The sequence below is a fragment of the Haliaeetus albicilla genome, chromosome 8, assembly GCF_947461875.1.
Source record: "Haliaeetus albicilla chromosome 8, bHalAlb1.1, whole genome shotgun sequence".
Classification (NCBI taxonomy): Eukaryota; Metazoa; Chordata; class Aves; order Accipitriformes; family Accipitridae; genus Haliaeetus; species Haliaeetus albicilla.
In genome coordinates, this window is record NC_091490.1 from 39,558,169 (window position 1) to 39,573,069 (window position 14,901).

The following is a 14,901-nucleotide window of genomic DNA, read 5'->3' on the forward strand; positions in this document are numbered from 1 at the left end:
GCTGCCTTCGCTGGCATATGTCACTCACAGGCAAAGTTCACCCACCCACTGCGAATTTCCTTTCTGCTTTTAAATGCTGCTTTAAAAATAAACGAGGGGGAGGGAGGAGACGAACCGGAGCTGGCACGTACCAGAGGGACCCAGGCATTGAGAAGGGACCCAGGCATGAGCGTCTGAGGAACTGTAATTGGGTCATTACTTGGCCTTTGTTGGATTTGAATAATGTAGATTTAAACGGTTATGTAAAATCCCCCATCTTAAGTCGCTGTATTTGGTTTCTCATGCCCGATTCCAGCCTCCCTGACAGCTGACACCAACTTCTGCGTACCCTCGCAGCTCAATCTCCACCCCTCCCAAAGAATTTATCCTCCCTCCAGTTCTCCCAGGTTAAAAGATGCAAATCCAGCGCACGGGAAGATCCAAACCCCCGCACCTGCCACCAGGCAGGTTATAGCTAAGAGACCCCACACTTGCAACAGCGAACTTCGTAAGCAAGAAAGGGAATTTGCCAGACACAAGTACCAATATCAAGCAGCATTTTGTTTATTGTGTACTTCTACCAGTGCATCAGTGTTTTCAAATTAAATAGCTGTTTTCACTTCCTCTGCTCTTCCACCTTATGAACTCCAGGCTGAACCAACCTCAGGCCTGAACTCAAAACCTGAAATCTATTTTGCAGTGTGGAATGTATCCAGCTGTTAATTTGGGGAGAAAAGGGAATTTGACTCAATAAACATTGCCAGCAGGATATTTTATACATGTTCATTTAAGACAGACCTTCCTGACTACAGCCCCAAACGTCCACTGTGGCGTAAAGTCAAACTTTACAACTGCTTCACTCTAAACAAAAGCAAGAGTTTTATCATGGAAACACAGGCGCTGCGCCTTGGCCGGAGCAGGGCGCAGGGCACGGCTTCAGCATCCTCCAGCACGTCAGAAGCAGCAGCGGCGAGGGCAGAAGGAGCTTGCGTGAGCCCTGCTTGCCGGTAACAGTTTGGCTTTCACCCCCAGTTCGACGGCTGGAGCCACGAGGGCTGGCACGCCACGAGAGCAGTTGCTCGCGGAGAAATCAGACGGCAGGTCCTATGTGACTGCTCAAGCCCCTGCCCACCCTGCAACGTCTCATCGAGCTAGAAACCCACCCTGACAACTAGCATCCCCGCAGCATATGGTTAATACTCTGCTAATAATCATGGCTGTTAACAGCATTTCACTTCTGCCAGAGACCTAGGCTGGCACGCAGCCGCCTGCCTCTATCTAGCTTGGCAGGCACGCTCTGCGGTACGGACAGGCCCCCAACCCCGTCTGCGTGCCTCCCCCGGGCTGTTCCATCCCAGCTTTCCCCGTGCCATGGGCTGTCCCTGCCCTCCAAGCACCCCAGCCGAGCCGGGATACCTGCCCGCACCTTCCCACAACACACCAACACCGGCAGCATGACACAGCTGAGATGCCGCCCGGGATAACGACGGCGAGTCCTCGTGGCCGAGCATCTCCCGACAGCGCAGACCGAGGGCAGCTCCTGCCGTGTGCAGCCTGTGCCCGTCAGGCCAAGCTGCAAAGCCTGGCAACCACGGGCCAAAGGATAACGCACCAAAACCCGAGCCTAATAAATAGGTTAAGCCGGCAACTCGAATCTATAGGCAGGATGCTTTCTCGAAAGCTCTCCTCCAGATTTGCAAGCCCGTCCTGGACTATTGCCAGGCAGCGGTGGTGAAAGAAAGCTTACAAATTACCTGTACTTTGGGGCAATTATAAAAGGCAATTTGTTCAGAGGTAGAGGTAAGCACGCTGCCGTGCACACCCCAAAGCAGCGATCAGACTACATAGCTGGGTGTTTGGCTCTGGCTCACTTATATGCAGGTTACAGATTCCTTTGATTTTCACCCTTATTGGCAAATTACATTGGCACAAAGCTTTGGGCAAGCACTTTGCAGCTCAATAACTACCCAATGTACTTATTTATTCAAGAAGGCACGAGTCTTTCTTTTCAGAACTGTAAGCCCAATTTATAGCATCTCACACAACCCTGCCACTTACTGACCCCACGAACTCACGTCTGACTATGCAACGCCGTTAGGGCCGGACCTGAAAATCCACTCACTGCGCAGCAAAACATGGCGCAGAGCTGGACCACAGACTACTGGGGTTGAAGAGATTTTCCCTAGGAAAAAGGAACCAAAATACTGATGTGAAGCAAATGCTTGCAGCTGCTCTGAATCTCTCTCTCTAGTCTTCCCTCCCATCTACTCTCCTGGAGAGGATTAGCAAACCAACGCTCTACTCCTGCTTATTCAAAGAAAAATACAAATATACTTGAAAGAGCAAGCTTGGTGGTCAAAAAGCCCGCATCCCAACAACACAGGGAGAGCAGCCCATGGAGCAGCGTCTTCGACAGACCCACACTGTGCACAACAAGCTTGCGATGCCAGGTTGAAGACTGTCTACTAGCTAGGAAGCTTTCCATTTTAGCTACTCATCCTTCAGGAGAGATGTTAATATTCCCTTTATGCAAACTCAGGAGAAGGGTGTGCGTGTGCAGAGATGAGGGTTTGTGAAACCGATCTGGCTCAAATCCAGACTGCGTTGGAGCCCATCGGCCAACTTATCCTGGAGGGAACGTCTTCGAATCATTTGCTGGCAAATGACATTTGCAGGCCCTGATCCTGCAAGCAGCCACCCCCAGTTCCGCTGCTGAACGCATGAGCCTTACATGAACACAGAACAAGTTCTGGTCGTTCCCAGGTTTATGCCAGCGCAAGAGCATTGGAATTGAACCCAAATTCAGCCGTTAGGTGTAGAATAATCTCCAAGGACAGAAACATTCATGTACAGAGGGAACAGGTCAGGACCCCTCCAGGGAATACAGCTCTGAGCATGCAAATGAGGATGGTTCGTTAAATTAGAAAATAAGGTCTCAGGGTTTTTTTAAAGCTCTAAATGGTGAGTGGGATTTGATTTTTTTTGAAGGGGGAGAAAAACAAAGCGGGAGCCACTGCAGCCCTGGCCAGGGAGCAGTTCAAAACCTGGCACTCTCCAGTGCAGGAGATGGAAAGCTCCAGGGCTCCTGCCAACCCGCAGGACCTCTGAGATGAGAGAGGGACAAATAACCATGCACCGCTCCCCAGCAAGCCCTGAGCATATTCCTGTTTTTAAACACATACCATCGCTGCAGTCCCCCTACCAACTGGAAAACATACTACTGTAAAAATACATCGCTGGTAATTTAACGGAACTAGCCTCCCAACACAAGCACGAAACTGGGAGAACTGAGCCCCTCCTCCGGCAGCAGGACTGCTCTTCGGGGGACCGAGAGACCCCACCACTGACAGCCCCCTCCCAAGCGCGGAGCCCTGCCGGGACAGGTACAAGCCCCAGCTGTACAAAAAGGTTTATTTCCCATTGCTAAACCCTCGGTGCTCAGGTGCAGAAAAGCAGCCCAGTCTCAGCACTTCTCACAGGCGTTAAGAGGTACCAGGACAGTGGGTACCCCTAGTTCTGCCGCCGCTTTTCCCCCCGCCTTTACTCCCTTGTTCTCCAAGGGGCAGGAAAATCAGCGGGGCCGTGGGCTGGGTGACCCAGGACAGCCCAGAGCTACAGCAGCAACACTCATGGTTAGTCCTCCTCATGGGGCTGTTTCTTCTATCTTTGCAGCACGTTTGCTTATCTAAAAAGCAAGACGCACGCTCCAAATGCCATGAGGGTGCAGCACACAACAGAGGAACCCAACAGAAAGTTATTTTCTTTTGAACACAAGTTCTCCCCTCCACAAGTCACCTGCCAATGACAGCCAGCACCGGTGCAGCAAGTGCACAGCGTACGCTGTGTGGCAGATTGCCGACCCTGGACGGCAGCACAGACGGATGTGCCGGGGACTAACCCTCACTCTGCTACGACTAGAAGGGACTTCTCCTCCCTCCGAGCTGTGCACACCCTTCTGGGGGAACTCTTAGGTCCTGTTTCTTTGAAAATAAACAGCTCCTAAATGCAGCTAAAGGTTTCCAGGATACAGAAGAGCAGAGCATGGGGAACACAAGTGTCCAACTCCTGCAAAAATAATGCACTGGAGAGCTTGGACACATTTCAAACTGTGACAAAATAACCTGTGGGAGCAAAAGTTTAATAGTCTGGATCTGGGGAGAGGAAAAAAGCCTGATTATTCAGCTACTGAAGTTACATCTTTGCATGGCTTCAGAAACAGTCACCCAGCCCATTTCGCGGTGAGCATTTAAACAGAGAACACACAACTCCCTTACGTTTCCCCAGAATTTCCCATCCAAAAAAACCCCAACCCACCTCTCTGTGCTCCCTGCAAGGAAACAATATACGTTTGAGGGGAAGAGGGGAGAGGAGGGGCAGAGGCTTTGCTTTAACTTGAAAATAAACAAGTTGCAGCACATGTGCATGCACACAAACACGGCACATCTGAAACCCATCATGTCCAATTTACAGGCTCACATTTCCTCCCTTCTGCAGCTCCAAAACACTGCACACAAGCAAAGCCCCGGGGCCTTTAAAGCCCCCCGGCTGCGCTCGCTTACCATACTGAAGTCCAGCAGGTCACTGAGCTCTTTGTCTGTCCCAACTGCAGCCATTCTCTGCTGCTGCTGATTCATACTCCCACAGACTCAACAGTGGCAGTCCTAGAGAAAGCGAGGGGGAGGGGAAAGAGATATTTTAATGACTAGAGCAAACTACCCACCCCATTGATGAATATTTTAAAAAGACAGACCGAGAGAGAAAGGGGTGAGAAAAGAAAAATCCTTTGCGTGTCTCCAGCATCCAAGTCCTCCGCTGAGAGCACAGTCGGAGTCCTCACATAGCACCCAGAGGCAGGAACAAGCGCTCTATTGACCAGACACACTTGTATGTTAGTTTTTTGCTGCCAATTCCACTAGTTCAGGCCAATTCTGTTCCTGGCGTGTGGCGAATGAAGGGGGGGGAAAAAAAAAAAAGAAAAAAAAAAAAGAGTCAACTCATTTATCAAAGGGTTCAGGCAAGTTATCACTCAGGCGCTTGTCTGGCTCGGCTCGCCCCCTCTCCTTCCCCCACACTCGCTCCCCGCAGGAGGCTCTCTTGTCCTTGCCTAGTTTTGTTTAAAAAAAAAAAAAGAAAAAAAAAGGTCTGATCTTACGCCCCTTTCCTTCGGGTTGCCGAGCACCTGCAGCTGCTTTTTCAGGGGCTGAATTTGGGGATGCCCAGCCAGGCCATACCCGGTGAGAACTGAACCTCTCCGCTCCCAAAAGGGACTGGAAAAAGAATTTTTGTTTTCGGAGGGTTTTGCAAAAATAAAGCCCTCCAGGCAACCTTGCAAGATAGGTAAATATTATTCTTCCTAATTTTACAGATTATTTGTTTAAAGGGAGATTGATCTTTTTGGCTAGCTCACTATGATAGAAAAATATTTCTTTGGGAGGGAGGCAGAGAGGCCTGGGATGAGATAAAAGATTCCGTTTTGGGGGCTTTTTTTTTTTTTTTTTAGGAACTCATTCATGGTTACAAGGGGCAGCTGGCCAATAAATTTAACTCATTAATCATAAGGTTAAAAAAAAAAAAAAGAAGAAAACTCCATGCGATCCAAGGCGTTTGTAGGCTGTGCCGGCACAGCCACCACATTTCAATGAAGTTTTACAAAAAACGCTGAAATCAGCCCAGCACGTAAAAACCCTTCGCCACTATAAAAAAAACAGCCGGGGGATTTTTTTTTTTTTTTTTGCCTTTTTCTTGTCTTTAAAAAGCCTTTTCTTTAAGTGTCATCAATGCATCTGGTCAGTATTTTTAAAGCAACTTTACCAATCTACTGCCCCACTGCCTTGCCCGCCCCGGTGGGCTCAGGGAGACGAGACCTCGTCCCCGTTAGACCCCGGAGAAACCCCCACGACCCCGGTTCGCTGCTGGGGAAAGGTGGTGGTGGGGAGCTGCATCCCTTCAGCAGCCCCCCCCCCCCCCCCAAAACCCCACATCCCCCAAGGCGACCTGCAGCCTTCGCCAAGATCACAGACAACTTGAACAATACGCTCTCACCACCCCAAATTCATTCCGGGCTATTATTTTTATTCTCCCCCCCACCACCACCACTACCACCACCTTCCTATTTTTAACTCCAACCCCCGGGAAGCCAGCGCCCTGCCCCGGCCCGGGAAGGCCTTTATCCGCCCCGGCAGCACAAAGGCCGAGTAAAAACTTGACCCGGCAGGAACGGGGGGCGCGGGGGCCCCGCCGATGCCGGGCTAACGCGCAGCAGATGTCCGCCTCTCTCCCACCACCATCGCCCCCCCCCCCCCCCCCCCGCCTCTCCGCCTTCTCCCCGTCCCGCTCGGGTTTCCTCCGGCGGTACCGGCACCTTTCTCCCCTCGGACAAAAGGCTCCGGCTCCCTCAAACCCCGGCGCGGCCTGTACAAACCCGGCTGCTCCGGGACAGGCGGCGGCGGGCCGGGCCTCGCTCAGCCCCCGCCAGGCCCCGGGCTCCCGCTGGGAGGAGGAGGAGGAGGAGGAGGTGGGGGGGGGAAGCGGGACACCCCCCCCCCTTCGCCCCAACACACACTGCAGGGAGGGGGGTGAAGTGGGTCACTGCCCCCCGTGCTGTGGGGAGGGGGTCACTGCCGGCCGCCCCCGCCCGGAGCGGAGGGAGGAGGCCGGAGCGGGCCCCCACGGGTTCCCCTCCCTGCCGCGGGTGGAAGCGGGCTGCCCCCCCCCCCCCCTCCACCAAGCCCCACGCCACGGGGGTGGGAGGCCGAAGCGACTCCCCCCCCCCCCCCACACTTCAGGTCCCCCCAACTTTTGCAGGGCCCCGAGCCGGAGCCGTGCGCCCCCACCGGGGAAGGGGGACAGGGAACCCCCCCGGGGGGGGGGGGGGGGGTCGTGCCGGGCTGAAGTTCGCAGCAGGACCGGGGACCACCCCCCCAACCCCGCCGCCTATCCCTCGGCCCCGGCAAACTTTGCCGGCAGCACCGGGGACAATAGAGCCGAGCCCCGTCCCGTCCCGCCGCTACCGGCCCGGGGCAGCCCCCGGTGGAGGAGAAGGGAAAAGGGGGAAGGGGGGTGTCCGGCACCCCGAGTCCCGCAGCAGGTCCGCTCACGGGGACCTCCAGCAACCGGGTGAGCGCGTCTGATATTTTATCCTATTTCGGTTTATTAAAATAATCATTTTTTTTATTATTTTTTTTACCTGTTCCGGGGCAGGCGCGCACCCCCCGTGCGTGCGCGGGGGAGAAGGGGGGAAGCGCATGAAGGGGTCCCGCGGGTGCGGAGAAGCGGCGGGGCGAGGCGAGGCGGCGGCGGCCGCGGCGCCCAGGGGCCGGCGGGGCGGGCGGGCGGCGGCGGCGCCTATTGTTCTCGCGCCGCCGGCGGATACAATGTAGCGAAGCGGCGCGATCGCCCCGCACCGGGCGGCGCGTGCGCCCCGGCCCGCCCCGCGCCCCCGCCCCCCCCCCCTTACACACAACCCCCCCAACCCCAAACCGCCCCCCCCCCCCCCACCTTCACGGCCCGGAGCCCCCTAACGTTGCTACTGCTCCTGCTGCCGCCGCCGCGGCCGCTCCGCCTCCCGCTGCTGTTGCTGCGCCCGCCGGCCCCGCTGTCTCCGCATGGTCCCCCCGCGGCGGCGGCGGCGGCGGGGCGAGACGCGGCGGCCCTCACCGCCCCCCCCCCGCACACACCCCCCGCACACACCCCCCGCCCCCCGTCCTCAAGCTCCGCCCACCCGCCCAGCGCGGCGGGACGCCACCGCCCCCCCCCCCTCCGGGTATCCTTCCGCCGCCCGCACAGGCAGCAGGTGATGGGGAAAAGTGCTGCTACCGGGGGGGAAGTGGGGCGGCACCTGTTACGGCGGGACGGGTCCCGATGGCGGAGCGGGGGGGGGCCCTCCGCTCCGCCCCCCCCCCCACCGAATGGGGAACTATGTTTCCTGGCGGAGGGGGACGGGCGTACGGAGCGGCGAGGGGCGGGGCGGGGCGGGGCGGGGCGGGGCGGGGCGGGAGGGCCGTGACGACGCGGGAGCTCCGGGAGATGGACTGATAAGGCCGCGGGGCGCCGTCCAACGGGAGGGCCCCGTCGCTCCGAGTGGCAGGCGGCGCGGCCAACCAGGGTGCGCCTGGTCCCCGTCCCCGCCCACCGAGCGCAAGGGGCGGGGCGCGGCGGAGGCCGGGGGCGGCCGCTGGTTCACGTCGCCGCCCGCAGCCCTCCCCCCCCCCCCCCCCTTCGCCGACGGGGCCCCCACCGGGGTCGGGCGGGCAGGGCCGTGGGCCCACCCGGGCGTGGGGGTCCCGCCGCGGGGCCGGCGACACCCAGGCAGCCCCCGCCCGGCAGCAGCCGCCGCCTAGGTGCCCCACCGTGGGGTAGCTTCGCCCGGGGCAGCCCCACCCGTGGGGCTGGAGGGGGCCGCGGCACCTCAACACGGGGGACGTCGGGTCCCCCACCACAGGGCAGGCCCGAGCTGGGGGGGCCGGGGCAGCCCCACCACCCCCGGGCCGGGGCAGCCCCACCACCTCCAGGCCGGGCCCAGCACCATGAGGTGACCCGGGGAGCACTTCGAGGCCCACGGCTGGTGACGCCTGCCCACGCTGCCCACACTCGGGCCCACCAGCAGCCTCAGCCGGTCCCCGGCAGCGCAGTGGGCGTTGTGATGTAAAGTCCATATTTTATATCCCCATCTTTACATCTTTCCGACCGTTTACCCGCCCGGTTTAACTTTGCAGCTGTGTGACGGCACTTAGAAGCCGGTCGGCGGGCGCTTTGTATCAAAGGTGCCGACCGGCCAGCCCCGGCACCTTGTGTAACGTGTCCGTGTGTCTGTCCGCCTGGTTCACCGGGGGCGAGGGAGGCTGCCGGTCAGCGGGATCTTTCCCTGGTGTCCCAGGGAGCTGCTCGCCCCACGAGGGCCGCTCGTTTGTTCGGTGGCTTTTGAAAAATGCCAGCTGGGGAGAAAGGAGCCGGGTTTGGGGGAGCCAGGGTTCTCCACAACCCGACGCCGCTTCCCTGTTCCGGGTCACGCTGTGGTGGAGAGCGGGCGCTTTGCCCCCGGTTCAACTGATTCAGGCAGGTGCAGAAGCAGAGGCAGAAGCATGCGGCTGCTGCGGGTGCAGGCAGGGGCTGATTTCATCTCATCGAGTCCCCACCGGCATCCGACGGACGGATCAAGGAGGAGCTGGGCTGCTGCCTGCCCTGGAGCGGGCGCTCTCCCTGGCAAAGGCCTGCTGCTCCTGCCCTGCCTAGTTGGCTTTAAAACTGTTGGTCAGGCAGGCTGCTTTCGTTTTCACTTTGCCTGACCCCCTCCTGCAGCCGGGGTCCTGGGCCAGCTGTCACCTGGACCTTCGGGCCATTTGCCCTTTTTTTTTTTTTTTTTAAAGCAGAAAGAACTGCCTGCATTTAAACGGGGTCAGTGACCAAAGTCGTCATCTGTCATCAGGGATGGATCTTCCAGGGGTGAGAAAGGCCCCCACCCCGATTCGGCAAGGATGGGGGGCTGGCAGCGCGGTGCCGGTTGTGGTGGCGGTCCGAGGCGTGCCAAGGGGGAACCGCCAGCCGCCATGCTCGCAGGCAGCCATCTGTGCCCCTCCGAGAGGAGCCTACTCCCCTGGGAGGTGGGATTCGGCTGCCCTGGGCACATCCTGCCCGCGGCATGGGGGACTGAGCATCACCCCTGGCCCCTGCCGCTTCCCTGCAGGCAGCCAGCCCTGGGCAAAGAGCCCGGCCGGGGGAAATGCCGCCTGGGCTCGGGGTGGAAATGGGTGCAGGGCACGGGTGGGGCTGGCCATCGCATGCAGCTGCTTTTGGGAATCGGTGCGGGGCCAAGCGCTGGGCTAACGGGACGGCAGAGACGCAACTCCCCCTGCCCATGCTACGCGCTCCCCCTGCTCCCAAAGGATGGGGAGCGGTGCCTCGTGTGTTCCCACTCTGTAAAAGGAGGCCATTCGCCTTTTTCTCCTGCATTTTCTCCGTGCCCGATGGCCCCTTGGGCTGCTATCGCCCTACAGCACCCTGTGCCTGGCTGCTCTCCCCCACTGCGAGGCACAGGGCCAGTGCTTCCCACCAGCATCACCCCTCTTCCTCCACTCCCCCTCTGCCTTCTACTCTTGGGGATGACAAGGAGAAGATGAAACATTTCCCTAACACAATTATATTCTAATTTTGCGTGTGTGGCCATAATTTCCCTGTCAACAATTGTAATTAAACATCAGAGCCTAGCTATCCTGCCGCTGGTGGCTGTGCAAAGCCAAGTGATGGAGAGCCGTGGCGGGCAGGAGTTGGCGTGAGCCTCGCCGGCTTTCCCCGGGCATCCGTGCCGGGACGGTGCGGGGTGAAAGCAGTGGGGAGATTTTCCTGCTCCGAGCTGTTTCGGTCACCGCGTGTCTTTGCATATGTTGAAAATAGAATTTGCCTTTGAAGGCTTCTCCTTCCTGGTGGCAGCATCGTGGCAAGAAGCGTGTCCCCAGGCCTGCCTGTGAGGAACTGGGGAGGCTTAAAACTCCTCCGGCATCATGGTTTTTTCTTGAAGCTGAGAAGTTCCCCCTTCCACTTTATGGTGCGGCCCCCTCAGTTTCCTACTTTGGGCTATTTTGGTGTAAGGCAGGAAGAAGTGGAAGGGATGGGGGGGGATACGCAAAGGGGTACCGGGGGGATGCCATGCAGACACCTCTACCCAGGACGCCAGAGGGGCTCCGGTGACATTCCAGCCTGGAGATACACTGGAGCCTGCAGGCTCAGGAGCAACCTTGACGTTCCCTGAGCCCCTTGTGATGTGAGGTACAGGCCAACCCCATCCCCTTGGCCCTGCGTAATGGCATAAAACACAGCAGCGTTGCGTGGGCAACATCTCGAGTTCTCTTTGTTTCCATCCTCTGAACCTTCGGGATGGGGATAGCAGTTTTCATCGGCTTCACAACTGTTAGGCTAATAACGTACAGCTAATAAATAAGTCAACAGAGCTGAGATTGCATCGTAGTCCTACGACACCCAAGATCTGTGGCTTAAATAAAACAGTTTCACAATGACTCTTGCAGTACTCAGAGTTGGTGATGCCAGGGGAAAAAAAATCACTGTATAGCGGAGGCTCCAGGCCAGGCACCGTCTGAAGAAGGGCACAGAGACCTTCCCCCACGGGCAGGTTATCCCCCGGGGCTCAGCTCCTGAGCCTTGCTGGAAGGGGAAGAGCCCATCCATCCAATGCTCCCTCTTTGGAGGAACAGCGGCCGTTGTTGCAAAAGCGCTGCTAGCTTTGAGAAGGGCTTTGGAGCCCTGGAAGCCGGTGGTGAACCTGGCGGAGCTGGCAGGGCCAGAGCAGCCCAGCTGCTCTCCAGACATCCAGTGCGGACCCCCAGCAAAGAGCCTCCAGCTCTACCTGCGCTGGGTTTGCCGTTGTCCCACCGACTCCTGTGTCCCTTGGTTGCTGCATATAACACAGCTGACATCCCTCAACTTTGCTTCCAGAGCTGCTCGCTGTCCCCTTCCCAGGGTCCCTTCCCATCCCCTGGCCCCGAGCTCCAGCCCTGGGTCCCTGCAGCACGGTACCCGCTGGCTGTTACACGAGGCAGAGCGCCGACAGCCCTGGAAAGTGTGGGTGACTTAATAGTTCTGCAGCAATCAAACAAATCCCACTGGAGCCAAACCCGGGTTCATCCATTGCCTCCCCCCAACGCAATGCCGTGTTTGCAGCACCACATTGGAAGAAACAAAAAGGGGTAAAATATCAAAAAGCCGGAGGCGCTGGCAGAGTAGCGATGCCCTCACCAGCCTGCACAGTGCCAGCTTTTCTGCTTCCCACTCCGGGGATTTCCCTGCATTAAAAGTTTTGCAGAGAAGCACCATCCCTTTATAGCCCTTGACTGAGGTCCAGGGGATCCGGCCAGCTCTAAGCTCCGGCCGCAACAAGCTCCCTGCCCTGGGTGTTGCTCCCCGCTTGCAAAGCGGAGCCATTGCGGCGGCCGGCCGCAGGCATGCAGCTCCTGGCGTGGCCGCCTCCTCCTCGCTGCTGAGGCCTGGGCAGGTTGTTACATGCAATAATGCAGAAGACAGCAGAGAGGGGCCACAAGCTCCGACAGCTGGCAGAGCCACCCATCATCTCCGCAGGAAGATGAGCAGTTTCGCTGGTCGGGTCTTTCTGTTTACCTGTGGCCGCAGTCTCTGTGTCTCAGTTTCCCCTCCGTTTGATGCCAGCAGGGCCAAACTCTGTTCATGTGAAAACCTTGGAGACCTTTGTAGGTGCTGTTGGGGATATGGCAGTGGTGTGCCAGCCCACGCCAGCGTCCACGGACAGGGGAGCCCTGAAAAAGCCCTGCGTTGGAAACCTCGCGGCAGAAACCTGCCTGAGCTGGGGGGGCTGCTTTGTGTCCTGGCCTCGTTCCCAGAGCCAAAAACCAGCCAAGCCATTTAATTTCTCACCGAGGAGGTGCAGGACCCATCGCTGTCTGCAGAGAAAGGACTGCTGGCGCAGAAGAAGAGGCTGAAACCTGAAGCAAGATGGATGGAGACTTGCCCAAAGGTGGCTCTTGGGGTAGGTTGTTCTGTCTCTGAGCCCCCACCCTGGCCAGTCACTGTCCCCATGTCACCTCCCGGGGGTTCAGGAGGGTCCAGGAAAGGCTCGCTGCGGTCCTTGGCCAGGAGAGCTTGGGAGTGCTGAGCTGGTCTAGCGTTAAGTAGTGGGGCAATGTCTGGGGGAGGCTCCGGCCCCCACGAGGGCTGCGGGACACCGGCCACTGCTGCTTCCCTCGGAGCCTCGCAGCCCCCTCTTACAAAACTGAAAATGAATGAAAGGTCAGGTCAGTGCTGGGCAACAAAACAGGTTTAAAAAACAAAAAAGGTACAAAAAAAAGGAGCAAAATCCCCGTTTCCCTGGAATTTTCTTCGAGCAGGGCTGTTTTTCCAAGACGTGATGTGATTCCCTGTGTGCGGTGCTGCTTGCTGGGACCTGCCCCTCATTTGGGACCCAGACTCTTCCCCCATCTCTTAATGTCCCAGGACACCGTGTGACAGCCACCCGTACCGCGAGGGACCTGACGTCTGGCGCAGAGGAGACCGATGGGCCGGGACCACCCAGCGAGGCCAGTGGCTGCACAAAGTCCTCTGCGTAAAGCCCCCCTGCCCCTAAAAATCAGGGCAGCCCAAGGAGGTCCCCTCGGCATGGGGACGGCGAGGAGCGGGACCAAGCGAGCATCTCCCGCCCAAAGCTGAGGTCTGGGGGTGTCCTCCTGCCCCCAGGCTCCCGCCTCGGTCCAGTTTCAGGGAGGTAAAACAAACGGGGAGGTGTGGAGCATCGCACGTCGCTGTCGTCGTGGAGGATGCTCCCACGGATGCCTTTCCCCGGAGCCACTGAGATGTGGGCCACCGCACAGCAGGGCTCAGGCCACCTCGCTGGGAGACCCAGGGCGAGGGGGCCGGTGGGAGCTCGGGGCTTCGCACTGGATCTCAGCGACTTTAAGGAGCAAGTTTGAGTTCATATTTGCATTTAGTCACAGTGTGAGTCAGACATTCCAGCCCCGGCTGCCGAAATGCCTCAGCTCTGACTTCTGATTTCCCACTGCAACCTCGGGGGGTTTTTTTTCTTTCTTTTTTTTTTTTTTTCCCCTTCTCTTTCCCTTTCTCCTCTTTTTCTTTCCTTTCTTGCCTGTCCTTTCTGGCTAGCCCTGTTTCAAAGGCAGGTCGGGCTCCCATGGGGACCGAGTGGGCACTGGGCACTGGGCACGGGGCAGCAATGATGTTGCGGGAGGGGATGGGACAGAGGGACAGTTGTGGGCATCGCAGAGAGTTTATTTTTCCCTGTAGCAGTGGGGAGCTGAGGCAGGGTTAAATCCTGCCAGACAGTCCAGCCACAGAGGGGATTGAGCCAGTGAGCCCCCCATATCCCTCCAGCAACAGTGTGGGGGGGGGAAATGGGGTGGCAGGAGACCCGCTGAAGCCAGATTTTGGCTACTCCAGCCATGGCAGGGCTGGGCAAAACTGGGGGGGAAGAGGGGGACGAAACAGGGGAACCTCTCAGGAGAAGCCCCCCCAGACCCTCCACTCCATTGCAGGGTATGTGCCAGGCTTGCGCAGGTTTATATGTCCTCAGCATAAGCGCCGGTTCTTGATTTGTAACATTTTTAATTAAAAAAGACCTGGAGCTCAGCCGGCACTGACCAGGGAGCTGCCCCCCCCAGCCACCCCTTGCTCTCCTCCTGCAGGCACCGGGCACCCAGAGCTGGGTCCTGCAGGAACACGGGGGATGCCCAGCCCAGACCTGGGGGCTGCTGGACCCCCGAGCCAGGGGCTGGGGGAAGGAGATATGCTGAGTATTTGGACAGAAAGGCAGTTTTGTTTTTGGTTTCCTGAATGATGCATTCCACATGGCGTTGCATCACGCACAGCTGTTACATCACTTTAGCCAGGAAATTTAAAACAAGTGGCCTCGGCTGGAAATGGTGGTTTAATTATTATTTATGGACAACAACAACAACAGGGACAGAGAAAAAAGGCCTCCAAACTCTTATTTTTCTTTTTTTTAAAACCCGCCCATCTCTCACATTACAGCTACTTTGTCCCCAGCTCCTTCCCAGCCTGCGTGATGGTGCAGCAGCCGAGCTGCCACGAGGATGGGCTCCCAGCGAGGGCAGCCTTTGGGCTCAGCTCACGCTCTCCAGGCAGCTCGGGCAGCAGTTCTGGACCTTTTGGCCACGCTGTCCCCCTTTCTTCCGAGGGTGTCCCCTCCTTCCCGGCCGCCCCTGCAGCACCCACAGCAGAGCGGGACACTCTCCGGCTCCTGGCTGCCGCTGCTCATCCCTGTGCACGGATTTTTCCTCCACCAAAGGGTGAGCGCGTGCCACCAGCAGCTCCCTGAAAGCATCGTTAGCTTCGCTCGCCGTCCTCCCTTTGGGTGCCATTTGTTATTAGCGACGGCCCCCGGCAGCCCCCGCAACGCGCGCCACTGTTATA

At 58.1% G+C, this 14,901-nt stretch overlaps 1 protein-coding gene across 27 annotated transcripts in view; it reads right to left on the reverse strand.

Annotated features, from left to right (window-relative positions):
* Nucleotides 1-7,623, reverse strand: part of TCF3 (transcription factor 3) — an 81,617-nt gene extending 73,994 nt beyond the window's left edge. For 9 of the 27 annotated variants that reach the window (XM_069790111.1, XM_069790088.1, XM_069790104.1 and 6 more), the window contains exons 1-2: nucleotides 7,166-7,353; nucleotides 4,539-4,640 (exon numbers count right to left, since the gene is read on the reverse strand). In XM_069790111.1, coding sequence (XP_069646212.1) covers nucleotides 4,539-4,613 — 75 coding nt within the window. In that variant the 5' untranslated portion in view covers nucleotides 4,614-4,640; nucleotides 7,166-7,353. Of the gene's footprint in view, nucleotides 1-4,538; nucleotides 4,641-7,165; nucleotides 7,358-7,476 lie in introns of those variants that run through there. The other 18 variants (XM_069790102.1, XM_069790096.1, XM_069790100.1 and 15 more) reach the window with 11 other exon arrangements.
* Nucleotides 7,624-14,901: the final 7,278 nt, after the last annotated feature.